At 37.9% G+C, this 13327-nt stretch overlaps 1 protein-coding gene across 22 annotated transcripts in view; it reads left to right on the forward strand.

Moving 5' to 3' along the window:
- Nucleotides 1-12850, forward strand: part of LOC122576262 (cAMP-specific 3',5'-cyclic phosphodiesterase-like) — a 357163-nt gene extending 344313 nt beyond the window's left edge. For all 22 annotated transcript variants that reach the window (XM_043746301.1, XM_043746294.1, XM_043746292.1 and 19 more), the window contains 6 exons: nucleotides 332-425; nucleotides 1431-1660; nucleotides 8244-8507; nucleotides 8876-8975; nucleotides 9191-9840; nucleotides 10058-12850. In XM_043746301.1, coding sequence (XP_043602236.1) covers nucleotides 332-425; nucleotides 1431-1660; nucleotides 8244-8507; nucleotides 8876-8975; nucleotides 9191-9840; nucleotides 10058-10111 — 1392 coding nt within the window. In that variant the 3' untranslated portion in view covers nucleotides 10112-12850. The remainder of the gene's footprint in view (nucleotides 1-331; nucleotides 426-1430; nucleotides 1661-8243; nucleotides 8508-8875; nucleotides 8976-9190; nucleotides 9841-10057) is intronic.
- The last annotated feature ends 477 nt before the right edge of the window (nucleotides 12851-13327 follow it).

Raw genomic sequence — 13327 nt, forward strand, 5'->3', positions numbered from 1 at the left:
AAAACGTGGATATATACGTGAAAAAGAAATGTACACAATCCTCGGAATATTTTAACGTTAAGTGTCTTTTTAGAGGAAATTTAATTTAAGAGGATTTCAGAGGAAATCTAGGAACAATTTATTCCTTAACACGCGTTGTTACAAAATTGCCGTGAATTTTCAATTTGTGCGAATCGTCCTGAATTTCAAGTGTTCCCTTTATCATGAATTTTACATTTCTCTGAATTCCGTTTAACCAAGAAAATTTGTGACACTTTTGTATTAACAAATCGATGAAAAATTTGATGAAATATCTAAATGACTAAATATTACTATATTTTTCTGATTACAGTTTAAACGAATGTTAAACAAGGAACTGTCACATTTCTCGGAATCGTCCAAATCCGGCAACCAGATATCAGAATATATCTGCAACACCTTCCTCGGTAAGTTGAAAGTGAAAATCCACCTTTGCAAACCTCGTAACTTCGTTTTCATAAACTTACATCTGCGACGAGGCTCTTTACGATGATCAAAAGATGTGGAAGGAATTGTATTCTTTGTCTGCAACGAAATACGAAACGGTCGTGAAACTATAAGAAAAAGATAATTCGCGATTTTATCGAGGTCGACGCCAGGAGCAGATTTACCAGGGACAATGAGAGCAACGTAGGCTCTTACGCATTAAGAGCCCTTGAAACACCGTAAACGCGCGCATGTTTCACGATCATTCATCCCGTTAACGCTCTCTTTGTCTCTGCTTGCTCGTCACACGAGGAATCAGAATTTTTAATTACTCAAACTGCCTTATACGTCGATGCAAACGCGACTTATACCCTTCCTCGTCGCAATTTAGAAAATCCAGCTCTATCTGCGAATTAATTGGTAAATCATAAAATGTCAGTCATTTTTTAATTTACCAATTTATCCACGCGCGATAGTTTCTCAGGATTAAGAATTACGTGTTGCTTCGTACCAAAGACTCTTCCTATTTCTCGCCCAACTTTCCAAACCACGTCAAACCAGCGGAAACTTCTTCCAACTAAATCGAACCAAGTTATGAAAATCAGATTAAACCAAGTCCTTCAACCAAGTAGAATCAAATCGAACTGAATCATAGCAAGAGAAGGCAGCCGATCAAATCAGATCCAAGCAGAACCACATCTTGTAAATCGAATAATGAAAAATCCTGCAAACCGAATCAAACAAGCGTCGCTTTAAACTTTAACAAATCTGATAAAACGCCAACAAACTTCTGTATACTATTTACCTCTCTATACTATTTTCTTTTCTTTTCTTTTTTCTTGATAAATCTTCTATACTTTATCATATACTATACTACTATATGATATATACTACTACTATACTATAGCTCATATATATCTCAAGTTTTCATATATTCTTACTACGTTATCCTATGTAATTGTTACAATAATAAATTGTTATAACAGATAAACAACAAGATGTAGATATACCGTCTCTACCGACCGACGAGGACTCCTCAGCTGCCGGAAGTGCGGATAAAAAGGAGGCGAAGAAGAAGGACCGCGTGCAAAAAGGCCCAGCTTCCATGTCACACATAAGCGGCGTAAAACGACCCCTCACACACACGAACAGCTTCACCGGGGAACGTGTGCCGCTTCATGGTGTCGAGACACCTCACGAAGAAGAACTTGGCGAGGTAAGAAAGCTCTGTCTTGTTCTGCAATTACGCATATCCCGACGAACCAGGAAATAGTCCAACGAGACGTGTTTCAACCGAGAGTTCGCTTGTTCAAAATCAAATTCACTCGTTTGGAAATAATCTCCACGAAGATTAGCTAATATCTACGATGTTTTCGCGTGCTTGGCGTCATTCTGTTTAAAATGTTTCCATATCCCACGAGAAAGTGTTGGATTTTCGTCTATTTATTTCTAAAAGGTTATCTGAAACGGGCAACATTTAGTTTGAAGATGCGAATTTAGAAGGAAAGATGGCTTTACTTCCACCGAGTATATTTTATTTCTTCCTGTTGTTTCACAATGTTTTTCAATGACTTTTTCAACATCGAGTAGTATAATTAATACATGGCGAGGAAGTTTCCTGCAAAACAATTATTAATCTAAAGTGGAACTATGGCTTGCTGCTAATCGATAATTGTACACTGTAAGAGTCGTTCCATGCATTGATCATTTTTCGCAAAATAGAGATCATGATACAGGATCGGTATTGTGTTCAAGTAACAAGTCACGAAGTAGCGTTCTTTGATTTCATCTCGTTCAGCGTTTCTCCAAGGTCTGGCAGCTTCTAGCTCGCTTACAGTTAGTCGTATGAAAATGTTGTTCAGGAAAGGAAAGTTATCTTTTATTTTTCTCGCGAGTTGACCGCCGTAGACCAACTGGTTAACTATAAAAATCGTAAATAGAAAATGAAGAGAACGCCGAGTTATCAGTTATCGCGAAATATGCCTTGTGATATTCAGAATAATGGAAAAATCGTAGCTATCAAGAAAAGCAAACGCTTTTATTTTAATTGGCGAAGCGAAATGGCAATCGATGAGACAAGATCTGAGAATTTCCTGGTAATCTGCTCACGTTTGCACTTGTCCAATGAATCATCCAAGTCATTGATAACTATCTGTACTGTTAAGTAACCACTCGGCCGATATGATTCAGGTGGAATTGCATAAGTGGTTCCCAGAACGCGAAACAAGAGTCGCGAAAGCGAAATTAATTAACGGTACCCTACACTTTCTACTCATCCGGAAGACCTCGATTACGGATTCAGTGTCCCCTGTCCAAGTGTCGCGTTCGAACAAAACACTTGCACAACCGGTTTCAAAGTCTAATTGCAAGAGTTGGAAGTCGCATGAGAAACTTCCTGCAAACCAAGTGTCTGATCGAATATCACAAATAGTATCGGTGCTTGCTGAGTATTCTTAAAGCAAAGTCAAGCAGCTATTTCGCCGAGAAAAATAATTTACGGAATTATTTAATAAATAACGTTTCTCCTGAGTCTCGCTTTTCGAAATTAATCTTCCGATGTCAGTGCCGCGTTAATTTATTCCAAACTAATTTCTATTCTAAATTAACTTTAAACTAGTCTCGAAATCGATTTTTCTTCAATGTCGGTCCTAACTTAATTTCGAAATTAATGTTTCAAGATTAATTAATCGAGAGTCGAGAAGATCGATATCAATCCTTTTACGGAAACAAGTTTTCCGTTTCAAAAACGAGTTTGTTGCACGTTTGACGAATCCACTTTGACAATTTCCATCGTTGAAGTATGTCGAAACCTCGTGGCAAGCTGATAATTCTTGACCAAGATCAGAGAAACCGCCTTTAAATCCGCGTTAATTAAATTTTCACAAGACGCGATCACCGAGTCTCGGTCTCTGCATTCTCCAGACTATAAATCGGATCACGTAGCTTGCTATACCGCTCAGCTTCGCTGGTTTCACGGTTAATTCCACGCCTCTTGTCTAATTATTAATCATGCTAGACACCAGTCAGCAACTCTGACACGATTCAAAAACTGTGTCCGTCTATTCTACGCTTAGCAATCTAAGTTTTGCGTGTAGCTGTTGAACGTCTTTCTTTTTTCTTTTCATCGGGCTACTTTTGTTCACAGACGCGTGTTTTATATTTTCATACTAGAAGAGGTACCTTGGGAGTTTTTATCGAGTCAGCAATATGGCACATCTTTCGTAATTTAATTTTTAATCGTACGTTCGTCCCTCCTTTTTCCAAATTCTTTTTAGATTGGACGTTTACGCGTCAAGTTTAGAATAAAAAAAGGAAAATTATGGTTAGCGAAAGAGCGTTCGTTTCGATATTTTGCAATTGCAAGGTTCACATTTTAGAGTTCTTTTCGTACTTTGTTTCTTTAATGTCGATTTATTTATCCATCAACTTCAGACTTCAGAAGTTTCTCAACAGAATGAAAATCTTCGTTGCGATAACCGTGACGTAACATGATATCCTTTTACACTGTGCTTCGTGCAAACTGTTCACGCTGGCTGAATTTGAACCAGACATGTTCGTTTAAGTAAAAGGCTAGTAGCAGATTCTTCGAGTTTTTATGTAATAGAATTGTTCTGTCTCGGGACACGAAACACTTATGTCACGATTATGTATCCCTGGAATTTCCGGCTCTGACACCTGTTCAGGTTTCGACAGGCTTCGCGTTTCTGTCTACGGTTTCCTATTCCTCCCTTTATGCGCTATTCAATTAAAATTGTAGAAAACGTGAATAGAAATATTGCTGCGATATGAGTAGCAAAAATTCCTGATAATTAATCTTCAAATTTTATTTTATTTTATTTATCCCCATTAATGGAAAAATATTTTTGCCGCGATATTTCCAATTGCCAAATCCTCGAACAAAATTGTAGGAAATTTTCCGGAATGTAAAACTCGAGAAGAATATTGCACCGAATGAAATCTCGTTTCCTTATCCTTATCTCATTACACGTGTCTATTAGCATAAGTTTCACGGAGAAGTCTATAAATCTAGGAAACTTCCAGCGCCGAGAGCAATGGCCTCGACTTTTAAATATTTACCCTGTTTCTCAATTAACAGAGAGTAAACATAGCGCTAAAGACGAGAATAGTTGGCAACATTTATAGGCGAAATCCATTTCCAAATACGTGAGCGTTAGAGCATCGTGCACGTTTTTAAATATTCTTTCATGCTGGTCCGTGTCGCGTGAAATCGGCTGAAAAATCGATTAAGCGTTGGTTAACGTGGCTACGTGATCATTTTATGGAATTTTCGAACAGCTTTCTCTTTTTATCACAATCCTTATTAACATTTAAACTTATTACGTTATTTATTTGTACTGGAGCTATCGTTGATACTTTATCGATCAACTACGAACTTGCGAAAATTTTTAATGAAATAAGATCGTTCGCTACCACCACGATGACTATCCAAATTTTTTTATTCAAAGTATCGGGTTGTCCGAAAAGTTTCTTTCGTTTTATAAGGAAATAGTAGACGCACAATGTCATTTGTTTTATATTAGTTTATCGAATTATTCACGAACGTAATAATAGAAATAGAACGAAATCGATCATACCTAATTCGATAAAATAATATAAAACAGAAATTCTTGTTCATCTATTATCACCTTACGAAACGAAAGAAACTTTTCGGACAAGCTAATGTTTACTAGTCGAGGCAATTGAAACGCAGCTAATTAAAAGCTGCAACGGGAAAAAGATAAACTTTATCTCGCTTATGAAAATAAAATAGATATAAAACAACGCGACGTACCTCTATCTCTCCTATTTTACTAACAATTTATTTACACCGCCATGCTGAGCGTACTTGATGCACCGTGTCACTGATAACCGTGAGATTTCTATTCTTCGAAAGGCCAATGCTGACTGTATTTACGATCATGTGCACGAAACAGCATACGCAGGTCGATGAAAAATTTGGGACGAGGTCGCTAGCCTACGATAACCCAATTTCTTCGATTCCTTATCGTTATCATTATCGTCGTTTTCACCTTAATTAGCGAGACACCGTTCGAGAATTTTTCACGAGGCTGGATCGCATGTAATTCGAATATAGGAACTTCTTTGCTCCTAGTTAAAATACAAATGGTCTTTCGAAGATTTTCTGGCAATTTCGTTATTCTTTGAGGATACATTTATTTAGAAAATTCCTTTGCTTTGTTTCATTATTAGTGGTTAATCTGGAATAATACAAAGTTCGAAAAGATTGAAAATAAACAAAAATTCGAAATATCAGTAGAATTACAGATACTTTTCGTTTAAATAATTTCATGTTGATTATCGTAATTTCGATAATACGTAAAATTTGCGAATCCAGCCTGATGATTGAGTAAAAATTTTATTTAAATTTGTTACCGAGATGTACCATAGAACCTGTGACTATTACTATAAGTATAATTTTTACATTTCTTATTTACATTTAGTAAAAATTTAGTATTTTATTCTTTTGTTTCGCTGATAATGGCTCGATTGTTTGATGCAGAATTTTTTCCAGACGTGTACGAGAAAGTTTCATATGCAGTTTCAATTTCACGCAAATTATTTATCCGGTCTGCATCTTGTTAGCGATTTTAAGAGTTCCACGAGTTTCCATGTAAATTCGTTTCATAATCCTGGTTTATTTTCAAAGATGCTGGCTTATTTTCAAACCGATAGAATTCCCTTTTCTCTAAAATAATTCCAAACTCCGAAGTACGAACTCCTCGCAGTTCTATTGTTTCTACGTATCAACGTGAACTGTAATTGTTTTAAATTTCCGAAACAATCGAACTGTACGAGAACTACGCACGGAATTAAAGAGACGAGAATCAACAAGAAAAATTCCATTCAAACCGTTCGACTCTCGGTTCAACGAACATAACGTTACAACTTTCATTGATCTTCTTATTTAACCTTCGTCTCTATTCATAGAATCCACCTAACTTGAATCAGTTTCGTGAATTATAGTAAATATACGTGAACCCGATCGTAGTCCGCGTTTCTCCGAATTCATTGAAAGAACAATTGAAAATAGAATCTGGTTTTGCATAATCGATGCAAATCCTCATTCCTGGCGAGCAGAGTAGCTACGACTTTCACATAATCAGCTGTCGCTTTGTATGCTGATCAGACGCTTCCTGAGTCTGAAGAAACTTCTTCATTTCCGGTGCACACGCCTTACGAGGCTTCAGGGTCCACCGGTCTTTATTTCATATGGAAATGATAGACTGCGACGTGAAGAAAGATAATTTCTTTAGATATTTTACATATGAGAACAATGCATAGATAATTAGATTTGACTGACTGTCCTCTATTGAGAAAACAGGGTAAAAGATGCGTAGAATTAGGACATTAGAATTTAGACTTAGTATTGGACGTAGAATTTTATGGTTAAAAGATTAAAATCGTATTATAATTTTTAATTTACTTTGCATCCTTTTTCGTATAATTATTTCTTCGCACAGTTGTATATTTATTCTTTATGATTTTTATTATACTTTAGATAGATATTGAATTTTGATGAATTAACTGTAATGTAATAAAATTGTACAGCGTCACGCGGGATTAGAATTTAGAATCGTTTGCGACTAATGATAAAAATAAACTGAACTGGCAAGAACAGATAATATTATTTAATACCATATACACGAAATATATGAAAATATTATCTGATCGATTAATTAATGAAACATCATTCCGATAATAATGCCCAATTTTGCGAGGCCTTAGAACCGTCCCTGAACCCACACGTTCTGATTCAGAGTCGCGAAATGGTTTCCAACTCCTTGTTTGGACCGCCACACTGGCCACTGCCTGTTTGTTTTGAGAAAACACGGCTAGATACGATTCAGAAAAAGTTTAAATTAATCATGATCGATTTCGCCGGGCCTGTGTTCAAATTTATGGCGTTCAGTTCGAATCGCAATAAACAATCTGCAGTTCGAGTGTTTTAACTGATCGATTTAATTTCACGCTGCACGTACATAGGTTTATAAAAATAATAATTAGTGGCGCGAAGGAAGTTGATAGTTTCTGCGAAGAATTTTAGAAAGATTATATTGTTTCTTCAATTTTGTGGTTACGTGGATATCTTCAGGGCCACGGTTGGACATGAGTTAATTGCGAACACGTTAATTGACGTTAAACGAGGAACTTTCCATTCGTTAACAATTTCTTCGCCAGCTCGGTAAACGATTAAAAGCCTTTTAAAATCGCGTGCCGGTGCTAAGTATCTGGCATGAGCAATATTGGGAATTGTGCCGCCGAAAAACTGTCTAAAAGATTGATTGTTCCAGCCGGATAACAAACAGAGAATTTACGTTCCTCGAGAAAATAAACTATCTTAAGAATTTCAGCAAATAGAACAAACGATAAATAATTTTAGCGAAGAAACGTGACTTGGTACAAAATCATCAAAATCGATCTATCCGATCGTCTGGCGTTCTAACAGTTTCCTTCAGGTTTGGAGTTAAGGACCACGGTCTAACGTTAGAATTTAGAACATTATAATAATATGCAACGATCTCCTGCTAGGAGCTTCGGTTTAGAACAAAGTTCAAAATTCCATTCTCCGATTTATAACGTAGAGAAATAATTAATTCGGTGAAGACATCGCAGTCATTCTAAAAATCTCTCAGAACCTTCACATCTAGCAAATAGACTTGAACCTACTCTCGGTTAACACAGGTCTGGTTCGTCGTCATAAATCTTCGCGAATCTCGTATTCTCTATTTTCTAATTATTCTAAACTAATTAGTAATAATTGGATATGATCATTACAGGCTCTATTAAGCATCAACACATGGGGCATCGACATCTTCCGGCTAGGCGATCTGAGCAACAACAGGCCATTGACCTGTATCACGTACACAATCTTCAAAAGCCGTGATTTGTTCAAGGCAATGTGCATACTGCCCCAGACGTTCCTCAACTACATGACGACCCTCGAGGATCACTACGTCAAGGAGAATCCTTTCCACAATAGTCTGCACGCGGCTGATGTGACCCAGTCCACCCACATTCTGCTCAGCACGCCCGCACTCGAGGTTAATATATATATATATATATATTCATTCATCGTTCTATCCAATTTCACAATTCTAAACGTGTGCCAGAGAACAACGCGATATCCTTTCTTCCTTTAGGAGACCATTCTATGCGTGTAATTCAAGATCCTTTCTCTAGTGAGAATAATTGTCTTTATATTTGTATGGTCTTTCGGAAGAAGAATTTTACGGTTGGATAATTACACGTTTAAATGGACGTCTACTCGTGATGTGTTTGATTGTATTGTTATATAGTATGCCAGCGTGTTTGGGATTCGCGTTAATTAATATTCCCTAAGCTTGCATCGATATCCAATTAACGCGCAGCAATACTGGTCAGCTAATTGAAGCTGTTTGTCTAATTACAGTCCGTTTTCACACCATTGGAAATCGCAGCTGCCCTGTTTGCCGCAGCCATTCACGACGTAGACCATCCTGGACTGACCAACCAGTTCCTGGTTAATATCGGTAAGTGTGTTTTTCATGGAAGCTCGCAGAATTTTTATACTGAGCACAGTTTCATTTTATTTCATTGGTTGAATTATTTTATTCGATTGAATTATTGAGCCCTTCAGTTTATTAATCTTCAGTGATCCCCGATACTCTTTTAACGTAATATGTAACGTTAATCTTGGCAAAGTAGTGTCTTAGCAAATGTTAACCCTTAATTTTCTGCTTTTTAGGCTCCGAGCTCGCTCTCATGTACAATGACGAATCCGTTCTGGAAAACCATCACCTGGCGGTGGCGTTCAAATTGCTGCAGAACGAGTGCTGTGACATACTCCGCAACTTGACGAAGAAGCAACGCCGGATCTTCAGAAAGATGACCATTGATATAGTTTTGTCGACGGATATGTCCAAACACATGACTTTGCTGGCAGAATTGAAGACCACGGTGGAAACGAAAATAGTTGCTGGCTCTGGCGTTCTCGTATTGAAAACGTACAGTGATCGAATAATGGTTATAGCAAACGCAGTACACTGCTCTGATCTATCAAATCCCACGAAACCATTATTCTTATATCGACAATGGGTCCAACGGTTGATGGAGGAGTTATTCCGTCAGGGAGATCGAGAACGCGAAAGGAAAATGGTGATTAGCCCAATGTGCGACAGATACAATCCCACCGTGGAGAAGTCGCAGGTCGGCTTCATAGACTACATTGTCCATCCTCTTTGGGAAACTTGGGCAGAATTGGTTTATCCCGGTGCTCGGGATATTCTGGATAACCTAGAGGAGAATCGAGACTGGTATCATTCCATGATCCCTCCGTCACCACCGTCCAACGATCAACAGAAGAACGAACAACAGTCCGATAATATACACTTCCAGGTAAGCATCGTCTCAAGTTCTCAAGTTGTTCGATTCTTTGCTTTTCTTTGGATAGTCTGTGCTCTCTTGATATATAGACAGACTCTGTACTCTCTTGATGGACGGATTACATTCTGTAGACTCGCTGATCATGGTTTCTAAATTTTCTTGAGCTTTTTAACTTATGTAGCTAATAAAACCTCATGAAACTTATCCAATCAAATTATTGACTCTTCAGGTGACACTGGAAGAGGACTATACCATTGACACGGAGGAGACCGCTGGAATGTGACTGAGATTCGCGGGAATTTGCAAGAAGCTCCACGAGAAGGTGCAGCAGACCTGGTGGCGCGTGCGTCAGTAATCATTAGCTCGCTGCCACTGACTAAATGTCTATGTGTCTATCTATATTCCTTTTTGGCCAAGCTCCACTCCCCGGAACAGTGGAAGAAACCTTGTCTCAACAGGAGAGACGGGACAAAGAGAAAAGGAAAGAGTGAGAGAAAGAAAAACGATTAACTGGAAAAGGAACGTCTAGTCGCCGCTAGTTCAGACCTCGACAAATAAACACGGGGTCTTTCATGACGTGTCAGAAGAGAATAAAGATTAGCCAGGAAAGAAATTCGGAAGATGGAGGACAACCCACATTGACGCGATCGTTTTGCTCAGACGCTGACGCGTCTCAGCTATGGGCAACGGTCCTAAATCGCTTCGTCTCGACTAGTTCGAGACGTGACGACAGCGTCCACGATGGACCATCCTCGATAGAAAGACAGAGAGGAGCATCGTCGTCGTTACCATTGTCGCTTTTCTCCCTTCCCATAGTCGTCGTTCGATCGGCCCCAGATTGGCGCGTCTCTGGCTCGAATATGGAGGGCACGAATCTCTTCACCAAGTACCTGTACATTACCCAGGTGGACCGATCACGGTAAAGACTATCACCGTGTCTTTATTAGGTTCCCTTTAATTATCGTAATATATAGAACGAGAACATGAAAAACGACGGGACTCGAGAAAACGCAGGAATATCTCATCTCGCCTCACTGGTAGGATCCTATCTTGACATATCAATTACACGGTACAAGCGGCTCAGGTCGCGATATTCCAACGATCCGGAGGATCTTCTACGCAGCCAGCTGATCCTCGATTGGTTATTGAAGAAATTGAATGTCTACGTTGGACCGTTTATTCCAATTTCGGCCAAATTGGCTATGTGGCTGCGATAGAGACCAGATTGGATTATTTTACAAAAGAATTAAAGTTGGATGGTTAAAAAAATTTGAAAAATAGAAGGTATAGCGATCAATAGAGAGGGTCAGGGGCATACACACGTACCTACACAGAAGACACGCGATCGTTTTTAACCAAAGAGTATTGTTAGTCACTTCGTCGTTTGAGAAACGAACTCTTTTTCTTCATTCAGGATAAATAAGAAAAAATGAATTATAAATCGTGAACAAACAGCGAGACATCATCGCGCGTTCTAGCTTGTAGCGATGGTAGATTACTTAGGGGACTCAGCGAGGTGGAGAATTAAATTAGTTAGAACTTTGCAACTCGATGTGTTTACGAAACCGAGACTAAGAATAAAAAAAAAAAGAAAAAGAGAAAAGGTATTAAAAAAAATAAAAATAATAAATGGAGATAAAATGAAATAACGACGTACTCTCTCGCTTGGATGTCTGTGAATCGCTCAAACTCAAGGATCCATGCTCGACCTCAAGTCGAAGGCGTCTCGATGGTCGAGCGTCGATCCTCTTCGCTCTCTTTCTCGAAGCATCGCAATCTTTCATCGAAATTCAACTGATATATATACACGGACATATATATATATATATACACATATATTTTTTTGTAAAAAAACCTTTTTGGGCCTTGTGTTTTCTACGATGCATTTATTTTCTCCTTTTTGATATATGCCTAACTGAATAAAGAAAACAAATTTATCGTGTCAATAAAATGACGAGGAAATCAATCGTGATAATGTTTTCACGTATTCGACTTTCTGACGAGAAAATAGCGGCCGCACGGGCAAAATTGCTCGAGAAAGAGGCGAATACTTGTATCTGTGTCCGTAGGCAGTGAATCTAGTGAGTGTTTTTGGTGCTGTGCACCAAGCTTAGATCATTAAGAGTAATTTACGTAAGGCTACGAGTACACGACTAGATATTAAGCTGAGGAATTAATGTATAAACGAAAAGAATGGAAACAAAAAAAAAAAAAAACGTAAATGTTCTTTAGGACGTAAGCGAACCAAGTAACTAATGATAATTAAATATTTAACAACGAGAAGAAGACGATGAGAATTAATCGAAATAAAAAAAAAAAAAAAGAATTGACATGACGCTGTTCCATTTTGGGATCCCTCCGACAATGTTCCGCTCGAAAGACGATAAACAGATTTTGGACACTACGAAGATCGTGAGATTCGAGTGAGAACGACCGATCGAACGACGGGAAAAAATAATTACAAAATACCTACGCGTATAATTTTTTGCCGATTTCCGATTTTCTCCGTTTGCCTTGTGGTGACCTTCATATGTAACATATAGATTTAATTCCATGGTTTTCTCTAGAATTGTTGTACATATTTTTTCCTTTCTTTTTTCATGGGTTCTGCGACGAACCAAAGATAATATTGCCCTATTATAGTAAGCTCGTGACTAATGACGAATGTTTTTGTAACGTGGAATACAAGCGACAACCGCGTTCACGATGATATTTTCTTCATCGAATGAATATGTGTGCTTGTTATTGCGTGTTTAACGATTTTACCGACCCACAATGGTGATGACGATGACTATTATTGTATCATGCGGCATGGTCACGATGATGAAACGTTGAATGATCGCGAGAGATAAAATAGGGGTAACGAAAATGAATTAGAAAGGAAAAAAAAGATGGCAAAATAATTTATGAAATAAGAACTAAATACTATGTGTTTGATTGCTGGACAGTTAAATGAACATGTATTTATCGGTGTAATCCTCGTATAAGATATATGTGTAATAAAACATATTTATTGTCGGAATTTGTTGTTTGCCTTTTTTATTATCCTCCACATTTTTAGTTTATTTGTTTCTTTTTTTATTTTAAAGAATTTTTTGGCAAGCAGGAGGTTTAAGATATTGTTTGCATCCTCATTATTTGTCAAAGTATATTCCACGAATTACCACCGCCTCTGGCGATCAAACGACGAACTACGCGCACATTCCCTGGGGTATTTGGCGGGAAAAGGAAAGCAGGTGTTCAAAGGCGATTTAAAAAACGAGCGGCAATACACTGCACCGTATCACAGGTACGTATAAGTGTTCGATCGTCGTTTTCGGACGAGAAAAGTTACTTCAGCGTGAACGAAAGAAAATACGGAACCAGATTATTGTGAAATCACACAATCGTAGAAATTAGTCTATAGAAAATGATGGATTCATTGCAAAATTGTAAACTTACAAACTGAATTGAGCAAAATATTTTGCAATCCAACAAAGCGTATAATCATTTTAAATCC

Source organism: Bombus pyrosoma, linkage group LG16 (genome assembly GCF_014825855.1).
Source record: "Bombus pyrosoma isolate SC7728 linkage group LG16, ASM1482585v1, whole genome shotgun sequence".
Lineage (NCBI taxonomy): Eukaryota > Metazoa > Arthropoda > Insecta > Hymenoptera > Apidae > Bombus > Bombus pyrosoma.